The 18,349-nt window shown below is 32.9% G+C and overlaps 1 protein-coding gene across 2 annotated transcripts; it reads right to left on the reverse strand.

Annotated features, from left to right (window-relative positions):
• Positions 1 to 1,748: 1,748 nt before the first annotated feature.
• On the reverse strand, positions 1,749 to 16,430 carry LOC125075796 (PHD finger protein rhinoceros). 2 transcript variants are annotated; one of them, XM_047687557.1, is made up of 6 exons: positions 16,157 to 16,430; positions 15,025 to 15,338; positions 13,030 to 13,224; positions 12,724 to 12,940; positions 9,455 to 9,644; positions 1,749 to 9,383 (listed from the first exon to the last, which is right to left on the reverse strand). In XM_047687557.1, exons 2-6 carry the CDS (start codon positions 15,198 to 15,200, stop codon positions 2,200 to 2,202), a joined length of 7,962 nt encoding a protein of 2,653 aa, XP_047543513.1. In that variant the 5' UTR covers positions 15,201 to 15,338; positions 16,157 to 16,430; the 3' UTR covers positions 1,749 to 2,199. The 2 variants fall into 2 exon arrangements, with proteins under 2 accessions (XP_047543513.1, XP_047543514.1); XM_047687558.1 differs by lacking the exon at positions 16,157 to 16,430 and adding an exon at positions 15,883 to 15,964.
• Positions 16,431 to 18,349: the final 1,919 nt, after the last annotated feature.

An 18,349-nucleotide genomic window follows, 5' to 3' on the forward strand; every position in this document is an offset into this window, starting at 1 on the left:
CTCACTTCTTACAATTATCCTAAGCCATAACGTTTTATAATTATATTTTTTTACTAAAATTAATAATTCTCTTATTATATAAATTATTTTGGAAATACATCTTAAAATAATAAATGCACGAATTAAACAATAATAGTTTATTTATTACTTGCTCACCGTAATAATAATCGAAGTTCATTTTAATATGTATGGAGGAAATGAAAGGACAAATGATATCCTTCCTCATTCGTTGTTTTAGGAAAAATTTAAAGTTTTCATGTATATAATAAGGTAAGATCACAAGTCTGAAGAATGTTTTGTTAAAGCTAGACACAGATATATTTGGATATCTCCAACGGATGAACGTCAGAACGTTTGTCCAGCCCGCAAGATGTTTCGCAATATCATTTGTTGTAGTCCGTATAAAATATCATCGACGTGGATCGACGCTATGGTTTGGTTGGTATATATCAACATGTCTCGGACGAGTATCAAACTGACTGGGGACAAAAGCATTGCCATCGCGTAGATCCAAATTGAGATAAAGCATTAGCAATTTCTCAAACCCAAGTTGAAAGGCTGAATGCATGACTATAAATACACGACATTGAGATGATAAGTATCGACAGACATACATTAATTTTACGGAGTATATAATAATTAAGGAGTACATAATACATATCATGATTTCAGCTTTTCAATATGTTCGGTTTAAGATGTCATTTTAAGGAGGCAAAGTCGCCGTCATAGCGCCTTAGAACCGAATATTTACAATATAAAATAATTTTTACGACATAATTTATGATTAACGAACATGCACTTAAAACTAACACACCCCCATCTAGGCCTTCAATCAACCTTGACTATCCCGATGAGTATTGCCAAATATTGCACATAACAGATGTAGAAAATATCGCTTTATAAAATCGACATGCCAATCAGTCCAATATACAGTTTCTACATTTCCAAATTAATTTATATTATAAATAATTACAGTACGTTAAAGATATACAAACAGAAATTTAAAAAAACATAATTCATAAGACTTATTTCTCTGTCACGCCATTTCAAAATGAATAAATCGCTAAAATCATGACTTCATTGAATAGTCTTAAACTCGTATTAATGAAATGGTGTGGTAAGAAATTTGAATTTTAAGCCAAAACTATATCGCGTCATTGAAATATCAGAAAAATATTGACTCTGATGTTGGCATTGCTCGTTTTTAAAATAATGGACTTTATCAGAATCACCTGCTAATTATTATATACGGTTTCCACTTGAGGTTAACATAATAATGTTTTACTCAATTTTATACTTGTCTCAAAATTTAAAAGTTTAACTATGATTTACTTTGTTAAAATCCGAGCCATGAGCTATAAATATTATGATTATAATTTTTTTGTTCTGGTAAATAAATATACAATTTATTATTGACGGGCACGGCATTGAAAACGAAAAGTTAATAAATATCAGTTCATATATTTTTCAAAAATAATATATTAAGTAAAATGTGATAAATGTCATTCAAATCGAAATATAAAAAAGAAATACAAATAAAAGCAAGCAATAGTTCTAAAATTAAATTCATTACAACACTTTAAAAAATATATAAAATCTTTGAGAAGCCAGCTTCATCATTAAATATACTATTCAAATTATAATTTATTATGCATTTGTCACAGACAAATTGTTAACTAATATTTTATATATATAAAATTAGTATTTATCTAAATGAAATAATTTTTTTTATATATAATACGTGGACATTTAAAATTATGTTTTTATATAAAATAATTACTACATTTATATCAAATAAATTGAAAGTCAATGCCATGCCAGTCTGTGATGTACATTGTGATAGAGCAGCTTTGAGAATTAAATACCTAACATATCGATATCAATTTACAATGATAATATGTTTAATGAGATTCCATATTATGAGGCACAAAGTAAAATAGTAACTTTAACAAAAATATATAATATGTTATGATAAAATTTACTTGCGCATCACAAAATGCACAAAAATACACCTTAGAGTAACTTTAAGTTAATCATTGAGCTTTCCATTTATACAAATAAATAATGTAATAAACTACATCAAGAATTAAAAGAGGATAATTTTATTTAAAAACCTATTTACAGTTATTACTTATAAATACTGTACACTAGTTATTTAAGGTCCATTGTCCATATTTAACGCTTCTTACGCGGTTTATATCACCTCACTTCACAGTGTTTATTAACCGTCATAGGAATCGAGGCCGAGGTAGAAGGAGCGGATGTCACCGCCGTCTCGACACTGGACCCCTCCGAGCCCGGCCCGGAGGAACCGGCCTCTTTCATAACGTAACCCGAACCCTGGGAGCTGCGTGACAATTTTAAACGAATAGGTGTCACTTTATCTGTCCGTATTCTACGCAAGGTCGAAGCAGCTTCAGAGCTGAAAGGTGGATCGATAGCCAATGGGTCCGGCGCCGTTGGATCGTAGTCGAATGGATCGACTGACGGTTCCGGCGCTGCGGCTGCTGCACCGGCTATCGGTCCGCCTTCCGAACCTGCCGCTACTTTTCTTTCCTCGTCCTTAGTACGCTTTATCTTTATAATCAACTTTGTAGCACTTTCACTTTTACTGTTTACCACTTGAAGTTTCTCTTTTTCCGATTTCTTTTCTTTCTTCTTTTTGCGTTTTTCGCTCTTAGTAGGTTTGTGTTTACTTGTTTTTTCATCTTCTTCGAAATCGGCCATTACCATACGCCGATACTTCATACTTTCACGTCGTAAATCTTCCAGGCTTGGTTTAGGAATGGAAGCCTGAAGGCGTTTTTTAGGAGGCCGAAATTGGAATCCGGTCGTTTCATCATTTACTTGTTGAACAATGTTGGAACCTATTTTAATTTTCAATTTTGGAGCTACTGGTGATGTTGCGTTGGAGCGGTTTGGTTTTGTAGATACTCGACCGCGCCTCTTATGTGCCTGGCTTGATGTGCCAACGAAATTTGATAATTTAACATCATCAGCTGGGTCTACATCGTCATTCATGCTCACTTCCAAATGTCGTAGTTCTCGAGAGAGACCACTGGTTGTCTTTCGTTTTTTCTTTTCTACTGGGCTATCAGTTATTTTGTAATCTTCTCGTGTAGGTATGCTCGTCATAGAAGCCACTGCTTTAGGTATTGTTATAACAGCGCGACCTAAAGGCTGAGGGGCAGCTGGTGGCGGCGCTATTCCCATGGTAGATGCATTAGTTGGATCATCCATATTCATGTCCTGTGTCCAATATTGGCGTAATAATTCTTTTTTCCGCATACGTCTAAGATTTGTTGATCCTGACATCATGGTGTTCGTTGAACTATTTGAAGTATTTAAAACACTTGTATTAGATTCGTGAGTTGGGGCAGGTGGTTGTGGTGCAACTGGTTGTACCGAACTCGCGGAATAATTAGCATCTAAGAAAGGACCTTTTATTTTTACTTTCAATTGGTTCCTTGAATCTGATAATGACACTTTAGGTAACTGGGATATAGTTTCTTTAACAGGCTCATTAATTTCTTGTGCGGACGTTGTCGCTGGAACGCCCGTTTTTGGCTTACTAGCCATCAGAGCACTATGCAGTTGTTTTTCCACTTCTTCGTCAATTTCTATTAATTGTTGTTCAGCTGTACCACTTGCAAAAGCTAGTAAATGACTATGATAAGCGTCGCCAGTGGTCGGTGCGGGATTGTCGAATGGATTATAAGTACGCATATCAACGGGTCCCGGTAATACTGGATGCACTTGAGAGAAACCTGGGCCTCTTTCAGAGTTCGGCTTATTGGAAGGTGATTGAGGTTCATCAACTGGTTCAGGTGTTGTACTTTTCTCATCTTTACACTCAACCGTTCTTTTATCCGTCCTCGCTGGTTCGGGGCTTACTACACGAGGAGATTGTGAAGAATCTTTATAAGAATGCTCAGATTTTCTATCATCCTTAGTATCTATAGACTTTCTTCGCTCTCTTAATGCTTTAAGATCGACACCATCATTGGCAATTTCTTCGTTAAAATCATAAACTGTACCAACTAATTTGCTTTGAATTGAGTTACCGAGGTAGTCCACTGATGCGTAACTACCACGACTTTTTGATCTCCCACGCCCTCTTTGATTTCTACTGCTTTTATTGCTTGATCGTTTACTGCCTTTTGACGCATCACTCTGTTTAGGCGAGATACCAGGACTTTTACCTGGTGATTTGCCCGGGAATCTTGTAACGATTTTCGTTGTCTTTGGAGATGATTTTGAATCTTGATGGTTTAAACTCATAATAGTCTCGTTACTGTCATTGGACATTTTTGTAGGAGCTCTAGTGTTACTTGACTCATTATATGACTCTATGCTGAGACTAGGACTAGAAACGACATGAATAGACATTTTATCACTACTTGTGACATCGATATCATCTCGCGGAGAATCAAGAGCTTTTGGAGTAGGCGAAGCAATCATTGCAGTTGTTAATGCAATATTTTGTGATGAAGAAGTGAAAGCAGCACATAAAGTAGAAAAAGCCGGTTTAGGCAAAGATTGTAATAATGGAGTGGCATTATAAGGTAATCCAGACGCATATAATCCGGGACCTGGTGACGGTAATGGCAACTGTGATGAAGCACACGCTCCTGGAGCAAACAATGGTAACGCACCCATTGTACTCAAAAATGGTGAGGCATTTGGTGGATAGCTTGTATATTGATTCAGAGGCATAGTTGGTTCGACGCGACATGAATAGGCTGGCATTGGTGGATATGGGTCAATTTCAGGCATCACTGGTCCTTGACGAGATTCACAATTAAGATGAGATTTTATATCTGTTTTTTGAGAACATACAGATCCTTCTGAATTTGTACTTGAAGCTGAAGATCTTCGAGTCGTTATCTTGCTTTCTCTCCACTTTGAAGCATGACTTATATATGGTGACGATATGGTAGCGCAATCAGAATGTATTACGGAATTATTATTATCATAGGTTTGGTTATCTTGTGTTAGTTCATGGTCATTACTATGCACAGAATGATCAACAACTGATAAAGATTGAGAATCATCACTCTGTTTGGACAACGATATTGAATCTCCAACTTCTGAAACAGAATTGATTGATTGAACAGTAGCGGGTTCCTTAAAATCTTCAGTATATGAAGCAATATCATATTTTGATTCACTCGACAGATCTTGTTGGGATTCATTTTCATTTTGAGTTATATTTAGATCCATCCATTTTTCATTAGAGTTCATAGGATTATTTTGATCTTCTTTATTCTCTGAAATCCTTCTCTCTCTTATAGGATCAATACTTTCTCCTGACTCTGAAAAGTGATTAGAAGTTTCAGTATCTTTCGTGGAGACTTTAATATTATCTGTCTTTCCAGACAATATTTCACATTCACTCTTTTCTTTATTTGTAGAATCATCTCGTCCTTCCTCGTCATCTCGTGTATCTTTATCATTCATTACCCCATCCTCATGAGGAACATTTTCAGTAGGTGCTTTTTTATTTAATTGCATTCGAAGCCTATCAACCAAGTTTAATGTTTCTTGAACGCCCTGTTCTTTAGAAACCTCTTGCAAAAATATTTCTGGATAAGATGTAAAAGGTTTCATCATTTCTTCATGATTGAATCCATCATCAACCGCAAGCATGTCAAATTCGAACAGTTCGTTATCTTTAGGCTGAGGCGAAAACATAGCTCTATTAGGGAAAGGATTAAGAGTAGATGGTATTTTAGCACTCTTTGATATTTCCACTCCTTGAACGTGACTGGAGTCTTGGGTAATAAATTTCTTTTCTGTATCTAGTATTGAACGTTTTCTAATTGTCCTCGAAATAGGATTGTCCACATCCATAGGATCAATTGTTCGGGCATCCATTGGTGTCTTTGGTGACTTAATCATGGTATTTTCGTTTAAATTGGCTTGTATTTTGGCAATCATTTTAATACTACTTTTATCTGCACAATCTGAGTCCAGTGACTTATCTTCGGTCATGTATTTTTCATGATCACCTGGCTTTTCTACAGGGGGTGGATGAACATTGGGGCTTAGTGCTTTCGGTAGCCAGTTTTTATCAGAATCAGGGAAGTCATTCATAATAGTTGGGTGTTTCTTTTCTATTATTTCCACAGGTGGTGCATTTTCGATGGTAACAATAGTTTTCTTGATTGGAGAAAGATGAGATCGATCCTTAGCCTGTGAATCTCGTCTACTAGAACGCTTTTCATTTATTTTGTGTTCTCGAGTTTCTTTTGGGGGTGATAAAATTTCCGTTGTAGGAGGATCTATAATGCTCATTCTCCTACTAGCTACAACTTTGTGTTTCAATTCCGTACTTTTTCTTGGACTTGACTTTTTCTGAGGAACTGTCTCATTATCATTCGTTTTAACTTTTTCTTCTTTATTATCTTCAATAGACAGACTAGGACGCTTGATTTTAGCCGACTTTGTTGACTTTGAGTCAGTTTTTGATAGATCAGCTGTTGGTAACACGATGTCTTTCTTTATCTCCTCGTCCGTTTTCCGTTTCGGAGCTGTAAATTCAATGGGCTCGCTGGTCTCTTTGGATATTTTATTGGATGTAGAGGTATGTCCTGAGAAGTCTTTAGATGGTTTTCTCTGTCGGGCATCAGACTTATTAGGCAAATTTCCGCTTGTAGTAGTGCTTCTGGTCCGAGCACGCGTGGCAGCACGCGTGTCGTTGGGTCTGCTCGATTTCTCTCCTTCAGTAGGCGGTGATGATACCCCACACTCGGACTCCCGTTCGGAAGTTTTAAGCTTCTTGTCAGGGGCCTTGCGAGGGGACGCATCAACTGAGATACTCTTCTTCTTTCGGCGTCTACGGGGACGTTTGGGAGAGGGACTTCCAGAGCCGGAAAATCTTGATCCCTTAGAGCTGTCAGAATCACTCGAGGCACTAGTTGAAGACAATGGTTTTGACACCTTGTCAAGAAAGGGCAAGTCCACTGTCGGTCTAGAGCCTGGGGGCGAAAACATAGATGGTTGCCTAGTGGCTGGTTTAATTTCACGAGCTTTAGCTGTTGGTTTCATGCCAGGTTTTTCATGTTCTTCTTCTGAACTTGATGATGATGAATAACTACTGCTACTAGAATTAGATGACGAACTGGAGCTCTCCTTCACTGGTGATTTTGATCTTTTAGAATCTTCTTTTTTCGGCGAGTTCTTGGTTTCGCTTTTATCTGTTTCTTTCTTCTTCTCACTATCATTTGTTTCCGTCGGTGCAGCTTTTGTTCCCAGCCCACTCTTTATATGTGCAGCTGCCTTTTTTGCTGCTTGTCTTTGTGGAACGTATGATATGGGCTCTTTATCTTGATCTTTAGAAGACTTTTTCCTTCCTACTCTTTCTGGGATATCTTTAGCCTCCTTTCCCTTTGATTTTATTTTCGGTTTCGATTTAGCATCATCTCCGCTCACTTGTTTATCAGTACCTGATTCATCTTTTTTAACTGTAGTTGTAGAACGCATATTTTCTGAAGCTTTTTTGGCAGCTTGACGTTGTGGTACAATTAAATCTGTAGGATTATCTTTCTGTTTAGCAAATTTAATATTTTCTTTATTCTTTGCTTCATCATCTGATTCAGTTTTAATGAGTGGCTTTTTCTCTTTGTTGGAAGGTTTTCTCCCTCTCTTCTTTGGAGCTGGTTTATCTTCTACAGCTTTTTTCTTTTCGGGTTGTGTTGAAATGAATTCTTTCATAGCAGCTTTAGTTCGAGGTAAGGGCTGCTGTGAATCATTTTCATTTGGAGATTTAACAATTTTAGTTTTCTCAGATTTAGACCTCTCATTTTTAGGTTTCGATTTATCAGACTTAATTTCTTCTTTAACAGACGCTGTATCACTACTATCCGAATATATATCGACGGGAAATTTACTATTTCTCGTTGTTCTGATGGGAATCAAATCGTCGCTATCTGTTCCAGATTGACCAGTTTTTCCTGCTGTCATTTCTTTTTCCATTTGTTGTAGGGTCTTACTACGAGACCTATCTTTTTTAATTATCATTAATCTAGATTTTATAGTGTCATCTTCACTGCTACTTTCAATAACTGCTTTAGATTGTGGTATTTTTCTTTTCTTCCTTTCCGGCTTCTTTGGAGATTTCTTTCCTTTTCCTTTCGGTGAGACCTTTTTCTTTGGCGATGTAGCCGGTTTTTTCACATCGTCATCTGTACTTGAACCAATGGTGCGACCACGATATTTAGCAGTACGACTAACTTCTGTACCGCTTTCTTCGCTTGATAGGCCACTATACATGCTTCCACTTCGTCGAGACCCGTTTACGTAATGTTTCTTATAAGGATTTGCTGATTTTGACCCCCGGACCAGACCATTTCGGTCCTTTTTCTTATCATCGCTTGAATCTTGAGGCGCTATACGGGCTAGAAGATTATCAAAGTCGTTTTTGTGGTCAGGCGCATTAGCATGGGAATATAATCTATCATATATTGATGGACCATGATTAGCTTCTATGATAGCTGCCAGGTCTGCGCCTGCAATAGTATGGTCTGAACTTAACACTGCCACTTGTTTGTGAAATGTCTGTTCTCTCATGCGAAAGAATGAACGAGATAGTTTTTCTCTACGACTAACCATATAACATAGGTTTCGTACTCGCTCTAAATCTTGTCTCAGCTGAACAAACATTTTCATTTTATCAAGGTCAGCTTGTTCTTGTCTATGAGTCAATAGCTCATTATCGTCTGATTTAGGTGGCAGCAAAGGACGATTATGTGCTGCGCGCCTTTTTAGTTTCCAGTAATTATAAATGTAAGTAATAGCATCTTGATCAACATCGATTAGATGCGCACTTATATCTTTTACGCAGACATGACGATCAAATTCTCCTTCTATCTCTTGAAGACGTGCAGCACGGGCTTGCGTCTTTTCTTCCGACGTCATGTCTTTTCGTCGCTTTCTCTTCACTTCTTCTTCTTCTGAGCCAGAACCAGGGCACTTTTCTTTTTTCGAATTAACACTATGCTTTTGGCAATACGAACGCAACTTAACGCCATCATCAGCGTTTTCATCTTCTATTATTGCACGCATTTCTAGTCCATGTTTAAATGCACAAGTAACATGATAGGCAGTCTTACAAGTCTTTACCGAACATTGAATACAAGCTCCTTTACGCTCACGGCACAAAACACACACCAAAGACCAACGTGAAGCAGGAATGGAGGTTATTTTAGTTATTGGTTCCATTTTTTCTGCACACCCAATAGAAACTTCAGGGATCCATAGGACACAGCTGACGTGAGCCCATTTATGACCGGATGGTGTACTTTTCATAGCCCCACCAAGATTAGGGCACAACACACAAGTTGGCCTAATACCAGCACCGCAAGGACGACACAGCCACTGACCTAAAAATTAATATATTAATTAATAATGGTAATAATAAATAATATTTATTTATTATAGAAAAAAGACACACCATCTGGTATAACAGTGATTCCATAACAAGCTTGATGCACGCAAATGTTACAAGAATCACAAAACACCATCTCGTTTCCATCTTCGGAGTCTGGTGATCGACATACGTCACAAATAACGTTTTCATCATATTCAATGCCTAAACCTTCTTCAGATTTGATGATGGCTTGAATCTTGTCCCAAGTTCGAACCTAAAACATATATTTTACATTAATACGTGGAAAAAATAACAATTCAGATAAGATAAAAAAATAACTCTCGATTAAAGGTATTTAAAAAAAAAATTTAGTCGTTAACCCTTAGTCTAACTGAGAATAAAGGTGAACGTACATCTGGTGAAGTGCACAGCATACTGTTGTGCACGCTTTAGAGAACCACCATTGCCAACACAAACCCGCGTGATGACACTCAGATAAAATGCACTGATCCATATATATAATATTATACATATATATTTATATATAAATTTATTACATATATAAATATACAAAATATGATATATATAACAATATACTTATTAATGGATAAACTAAAATGTATCCATAAAATAATTAGGCGAAGTAGGGCAAACACTAGAACAGATTCCTGCGCGCTATTTACACATACATTTTCAGGCGGAGACGCCAGTACTTCTTTGCCAGGAACAGGAAGTTAAATAAATGGACTGACGCACTCTTAAATACTATATACTCAACCAACATTATGTATTTATTCTTATGTATGTTTGTTCTAAGGCTATATAACGTTATTTATTCCCATGAAAATTTAAGCTTGAACACGAAATAAATCAAATATATATATAACGATTTATTCAAAATAGAATTAAAAAAATTAAAGCTGTTTTAGGACTACTTTTCTAATCTTCTATCTTAAATTTCTAACTCAATCAAATCAATAATTTAAACTTTGAGAATGAAAGTGATATTGACAAAGGTATTTTTGTAACTTTAACATATCTCTAAATAAAATCGGTTAAAACAAATATTTAAGACAATGGTACTCGAATATAACAAATAATCTAAAAACGACAACAAAGACCATGGTATGTTATATTCTATGCATAGACATTAATATCGTCTTACTATATCAACCATAGTTGTCTGAGAGATATGCAATGCCATCATTGCATATCAATATGAATTAAAATGTCACCAAAGAAAAATGTGTAACGACAACACCCATTCAAACATATCTCATACATTATTAAAATGGTAACACAAATACCTCATCATACATAGAATATCACTCAACACATACATACAATTCATACACTGCTTTTTCATATTTTTACATCATTTTACATTATTGTATTAATGAACATCAATGGATTTGAATGACACTAAAACTTCATTTAATAAATTTATTTTAGTAATACCTTGAATTTCTAATAAAAAATTCTGATGATGACGGTACACTCCGTTACACATCACTACATTAAGAACATCAGAGCCCTAAATTTCGCACCAAAAATAAACTTCAGCATAGATAATTTAAATACTTATTAACAGGTGAAAAAACATGTCATTTGTCTGAATATATATGTAAATATATATGATTGTTCCATTTAAAAAAAATGAAAACTATATGATTCGGCTTTTTTAATAATTTGCAATTATATGACTTCATAGGTGCAAAATGTCTAAATGAGGTATGTGGCTTGGCTTGGACATATGATGAGATTGACTACACGTGAGGCAACACATTTGGCATAATTAAGGCATCTCCCGACATCGACATCCCGTGGTATCAACACCAAGAAGTGTAAGCGATTCCTTACATCATCAATGTGCTGCCAACCACTACATTGACTGCCTCACCCTTCGTAACTACCCAGATGGACTTGCACATTGTCCTACCAAAGACATGGAAAATGCATTCAATTTGATTTACATATATTTTTCAAATTTTTATAGATGATTATAGGTTCATTATAAGAATACATTGAGCTAGGAGTGAAATTAAACTATTAGCACTGATTGAACCATCGCTTGACTCAATATATTTCTATTAATTTTGAGATTAATAAATATATATCGTGACATTAATAAATAATAATTGAAGTGAGCTTAGTTTTTATATATTTAAAACAATATTTTCAATTTGATAATTATAATATGTGTTTGTTACTTCATATTTAAAAATTATTAATATTTGCAGCACAGTTGCCTCATTGCTTCAAACATGATAATCAAAATCTTAAGATTTAATTATTATCAGATGCACATTGCAGTTTTTTTAATAAAAATCTTATTAAACTATCATTTGAAATGAGTTAATCAATTCATGACCAAATCAGTAGCATTTTTAGTTGATTTGGGACAGAACTAAAGTTGAGAACTATAACAATATATAGCTACATATATTACCCATAAGGGAGTTATAGTTATACAAACTTATAGTATATATTGTCACCATTATAATAGAGTTAGAAGAGCTTGTCTTAATTAATTGCTCATTATTATGACATCTCCTTCATAAAAAAATTTAAGACTCTAAGTAACAATAGTAGTTGTTGTATCTACAACAGCTGTTATAAAGTTTGAGAAAATGCCTAATGTAGATGTGTGAAATTAATACATTCAATATATTTTTATTTTGTATAGGACATCAAAACAAAACTTGCTTTGCTGTCATTTACATTTTCCACCCTGAAAGTTCTCTTTTAAGTCTTCATATTTAAATATATCTTTATCTAAGTACACTCTCCTCATTCGGCAATCCATGAGAGAAATATATTTAATTATTCTTTTGTAGTGTAATATTAGTAAGCTTGTATTGCTACTTTTATAACTAAGCCTCCATTATTTTTATCCATTAACTTTAAATTGTTCTGAATGTTCTTTTCATTATTCATTATTAATTTAATGTAAATATTTTTTTTCATGTATTTGTTATTTCTTCTCATTAGTTAAAAATACAAATTTCATCATTCAAAGACCTGGTAGACAAATACAAATGTCTGCATATATTCAATTATCATTTTTGCATTCATATTTATTATAAAAAGATATTTGTTATCATTATGTGTAATATTCCTTTTTTAAATTAATAACCCTTATTTATTATAATAAATAGCAATGATATGAAAACTAAAAGTCAAGTCTACAAACATATCTTGTTTCATGGCTTCTATAGAATTTATAATCTTAGACTTTATTAAACAGTTTGAATTGGGCTAACTTATTTCACGCGCCAAAAGCACACAATACTTTAAGTACTTGCACAAACTTATCTAACTAAATCAAATAATTTATTGTATAAATAACTTACCTCTAGTTCTTCAATTACTTTTTCGAACTGGTCTTCGGATACTGATGTTGCTCCTGCTCTTGCTCTTTCAGCATTTAGCAATTTTAACCAAGCTGTATCAGTTGCATCCAAGTCATAGCTGCAAGCAGCTTCTGCTTGTGCCGGAGTTGAACTCAGTAAATGGACTTCGACCTGGTACTGAGCATCTTGTGTCAGGTGAATGTATTTGTCCGTAGGTCTGTTGACAATTTTTGTAATAAAACATGAAAAAACAAATTTTCGTTATATTGTATTGTAAAAATCTCTACTTTGATTCAACAAACTTACAATTTAAATTCTTCAAAATTGGGTGGTGGTGGATTCAAAATGATTTTAACTTTGGGAGCTGGTAACGAATCAGGATTAACAGGTACTTGTACCCCTCGTTCCCAGTCCTGTTTCCAAGCATCATTGATGATCCAGTACTCGCTCGGTGTTAATGGTTCCGAGTCAGGTAACTTCATTGCACTGATGAGATCTTTCCTGGAATTTTCATGTAATATGTTTTTAATAACTATTTAAAATAATTTTTATGTTATTAATTTGTCTTACTCAAATCCTTAACAGTTACATATTATATCATTTACAATGCTGAAAGTACATATAGCAAAGTGTGAAAATTACAAGATGTCTTAGCTTTAGAAATCAATTATTAGCATAATTATTTAAGTAAGGTATACCTTATACCTTATTTAAATTAGTTACAAAAATATGAAAATTTTATATAGTAATTTTGATATATAGAGCCAGCATAAATGACGAAACCAATTTTTTTAAAGCTAGCTAGTGCAAATATTTACAATTAAGAAATTTAGTCAAATAAATATACAGTAATATATATTAATTTTTTTTTTGTTTGACCTAATATATCTTTTACAAATATAAAAAGTAACTTAGTCAAACTATTATTCACTAAATTTAGTTAAGTTCCTTAAGTCTATATATAAATAACTACACATATCATAAATAGTAATATAAATCACAATAAATTACTTACTGAAAAGTGTTAATTTTATTTTTTACTGGGAAAAACACTTCTATCATTAACTTGATATTGATTCATAAAAAAAATTAAATATTATCAACAATAAATACAAATATATAAACACTTTTCACAATAATTCTACCAAATAACTGTCGCATTAATTTTAGCAATGTTTAAATACATGGCAAATCATATAACATAATAAGAATAATCATAGTATAACTTTCAATATGCCTTATCTAGTGTCCAATAAATACAAACTCAATTTAAGTTTATGAACAGCTATTGTAACATACTCACATTAATTTGTTGATTTGAATTTATTCTCAAAATTAATATTAAAAGTTTAAATTTTATTATGTGAAACAGTTAATAGTTGTCCATAAAATGGTTTAACAAAGTTTTTTTTTTTTAAAAAATCATTCCTTTTTAAATCTTATAATTAATTTGTTTAGAATTAGGTTTCAATGAATTACAGAAAAACTAGTTTTTTTAAAATAATAAGTTACTGATTATTTTGAAGAATAAGAAATCTTAATAAATATAGCTCAGCAAATGCTAATTAAAACCTATATCTCATATTCATTTTAAATAATTGGACTATGTTGTACAGAAAAGTACCAATTTATATCAACACTGAAATTTTTATTAAATTGTAAAACAAAACAATAACCCTGTTACATAATGTTATTATTAAAATTTATTGACACTAGATGTCTCTTTTTTTAATTCAAAATATTGTTTTTCATGAAAGATCATATCTTAATAAATTTTATCAATGTTTTCGTGGGTTGTAACATTTCTGCATAACACAGACCGTGTTGTGGATTTGTTCTATAGATTTAGTTCATGTTTGTTTACATCAATACAAATATCAATTCTCTTATTCTGGTTTTAATGAAAACTATCAACTTGACTTTAACTGAAACAGGATAATACAGAAAGCAATTTTTAAGGCAAAGCAATTTTGCACAGTTAACATAAAATACAAAGAACATATTTTCGCATTGCTTTATAGTCACATAAATAATAGAGCAACTTCTTTGCAATAACAAAATACTAATTCATTTTAATTATATTAATAAATACAGCTCTCTTAACAGATATGTTTTTAAGTTTGCACAGCAATATAACATTCAAATAATTTTATTACTGTTAAAATGATTTTAGTAGATGCTTATTCTATTTATAATATTTATTATAATCGCATAGCGGATAATATACAATATAATTATGAATAATTCAATTACACATATACAATTGAACTTTATGTATTATCAATAAGCTGTCACACAAACCTGAATAGTTCAGCAGGTGCCTCAGAGGCACTTCTATTATATATAGATGACATCTTGAGGTCACTGACAGGCCGAAGCTGCCAAAGTGCCTCTTCGTTGTCTGTCCGTCGACGCTTGGATGCACCCGCCTCCTCCCCACGCATCCCAGACGCCCGCTTTGTGCCTCGCAACGACATCTTGTTTAGTTTATTCACAACCTACATGTTCACGAACCCTTCACTGCTTTACACTTAGAACGCGGAAGCAACATTGTGTAGAATGTCACATTATTCACATGATGACATTTTAGTTTGCAACCACAAAATAAGTGCAACCTGCAACAAAAGTATTGTTCTAGCATCAAAATATACTATTATAAATTATACATATATACTATTATCTACTTGAAAATATTTACAGCAGTATGTGTTTTTAGTAATAGTGCAGTGAATTAAATGTGTATGATTAAAGTTACATGAGTATGAAAAAACTAATTATAAGAATGAATAAACCCATGATAGAGTTAAAACCATTTATATAGAATAATAACTTTAGGTAAAAATGCACTTTGACGTTTAGAATCAAATATGTCAACTCAGTACTTGGCATCGATTAAATCGCGATAAAAATTATCAGGCAATCAAGTTTTAATACAAACTTACAAAAATAATAAGTTCAAAATCCAAAACATAGGTTTTTTTTTAGATATTAAAGACAATTAACAACAATCTCGTTTGACGTTTCACTATTTCACGAGTAAAATGTATGGCGGGCCTGCGGATTGCTCGGAAGCTCCGAGAAGAGAGGCGGGCATATTAGTTTTATCGTGTACCCTTTTACATACATATACGTCAATTACAAATGTAAAAATCCACTCACTTAGCATTATGATGGATTCCAACAATTCCATTTTGTAATATCTACCGTAAATATTTATCAGACGGATAGTCTTCCATTACACTACATAACAAAATTGACAACATAGATAGCAGCACTGTTTTGTTGCCAGATTGACGTGAGTCCTACGCATCATTTTATTCCTATACATTTGGATATAGATATATACGTATGTGTGTATAGCAGTGTAAAAGTCGATTAGGCATTCATTATGTTTAAAGTAATTACAAACAGATAATAACGCATTTTTACGTACATTTTCTGTAATAGTCATTTGGCGCCATTGATCCGAAAACCACTTTGGTCACGTGACTATATACGAATCACCAACGCAAGCCAAGTAAAATGGCCAAAACGCACATCGAGTTCATATAATGTCATTGGTTTTGAAACGAACTTGTCGCACGACACGAACATTGAGATAAGATTTTTAATAAATTAAACCCCGGTATAAACTAAACACAAACACATATTCAATAAACATTAGATTTGTCACAAAGTAGCACAAATGATCGAGATAATACAACATGAACCCGAAGTGAGAGATATCAATAAGAAACTACGGATATTGACCACTAGTTGGCGCCTCAAAAAAAAAAAGTATAAATGTTGCTCGCCTTGAAATTAAATTTAATAATTATTGCTAAGCATTAATAAAACACCGAGTATTTATTATTAGATAATAATAAATGTTCAAACCAGAAGTCTCTTTCATAGCATTTCTATAAGATTCAATAACGTCCCATCATCGTATTGATTATGATATTCATATTGATTTTATTTCAATAGGGATAAATCATGAATGAGACAAAATTAACAAAAAAACAATAAGCTCGTAAGATAATTATTCAAATAAAAAATTATGTGTTTTGATAAATTTAACTCAAATTTTTAGTAGTATAAATAATTTATACAATGATTGCTTAATCATTGTTTTTTTTTTGTAACTCTACTCTACTCTAATAAACGTCACTCCATCCAGAGCAGAATATTACTATATTTATAATAAATAATATAATTTCACTTCAATTAGCATGTAATGGCATGTACCTTTGTTATAACAAAGAAAAATTATCTATTCAATTATATTTAAGCATAATATAAAGGTATATTAAAAAAATACAATCTGTTATTTTTTATTATTTCATTTATACTACGATACCATTAAACATAGTCTAAATAACTTTGAATTTGATGATTTTGATCTCAGATTATAAAACAAAGGCAGTTAAAACGCGTGAAACGAAAATAATAGTGTTTTTAACCATGTGTACGTGACAGCCCTGTAGAAATACATATATGCGATTATGCGCCTGTAGAGCTGCCAGGGTAATAAAAAAACACCACATTTTTTTTGTGGCCTTTATTTGTGCCAAAAGGGCACAGATTATTTCACCAATGTCACGTGCGAACCCATATTTTTTATTATATCGTTTACTAACGTCAATCGGAATTTGTCAGAAATGTCCAATAAATATGTACAATGAAATACATACGAAATGTAAAAGTGTAAATGTCACCGCCCCCAAATATATAATTAAACATAAAAATATTTATACATAGAGTACGCATTAATTTGCAGGCTATATAAGAGTTTAAGACAAATATTAATTAAGATGTTTTTTTTGTATAAAAAGACATAAAACATACACAATAACCGAAAAGTATACCAATTTCTTAAGTCACACAAAAACTTAAAACCAAGAAATATATAAGTAAAAAAAGAAATAACTTAATATGTATGTATATTTACAACAAAGCAAAACAACTTTTAATGGAGAAGACGAAATTTTTAAATCTTATATAAAATTATGAAATCCACATAATACATTTTACATGTATAGTTAGATTTTTTTTTATTTTAATTATTAATTTTAGTAATAATTCTAATTAAAACTAACCTACCGTCAACGATAAACATTTAAATATAACCGGACAACACCAAACGAAATGTGTTGAGGTTTTGTGTTCATACTTTCTAAGTCATCAGTAACAAATAAAAATTTGAACTAAATTTCAAGTCAAAATTTTGCGTATTTTTTTGCTTACATAATTTTTTACAGAATTTGACGGCGTAATAATTTTTTTTTATGATATCGGTTGGCGGACGAGCAAATAGGCCACCTGATGGTAAGTAGTCACTACCGCCCAAAGACAATGGCGCTGTAAGAAATATTAACTATTGCTTACCTTCAAACCGAAGCACAAAAATACTGAGTACTGATGCTTGGCGGTAGAATATCTGATGAGTGGGTGGTACCTACCCAGAAGGGCTTGCACAAAGCCCTACCACCAAGTAAATAAAAGTGACAGCACTTTTGAAGTATTAAAAAAGTCGTCGTTTCAGGTTTTAAATTAATATTGTGTGTCAATCGGCGCTTTAATGTGCGATCAAAATGTTTTATCTCGTTTATTTTTTTTTTAATTAAAAACGACATTTGAAAATAAT

This window comes from Vanessa atalanta, chromosome Z (genome assembly GCF_905147765.1).
Source record: "Vanessa atalanta chromosome Z, ilVanAtal1.2, whole genome shotgun sequence".
NCBI classification, from domain to species: Eukaryota; Metazoa; Arthropoda; class Insecta; order Lepidoptera; family Nymphalidae; genus Vanessa; species Vanessa atalanta.

Bases quoted from the DNA above. Each gene is read 5' to 3' on its own strand.
- LOC125075796 (XM_047687557.1), bottom strand. From the start codon at position 15,200: ATGTCGTTGCGAGGCACAAAGCGGGCGTCTGGGATGCGTGGGGAGGAG. The intron at 13,225-15,024 runs GTTTGTGTGACA...TGAAAATTCCAG, and splicing joins GCACCTGCTGAACTATTCAG to GAAAGATCTCATCAGTGCAA. The intron at 9,645-12,723 runs GTAAGTTATTTA...TATATGTTTTAG, and splicing joins AAGTAATTGAAGAACTAGAG to GTTCGAACTTGGGACAAGAT.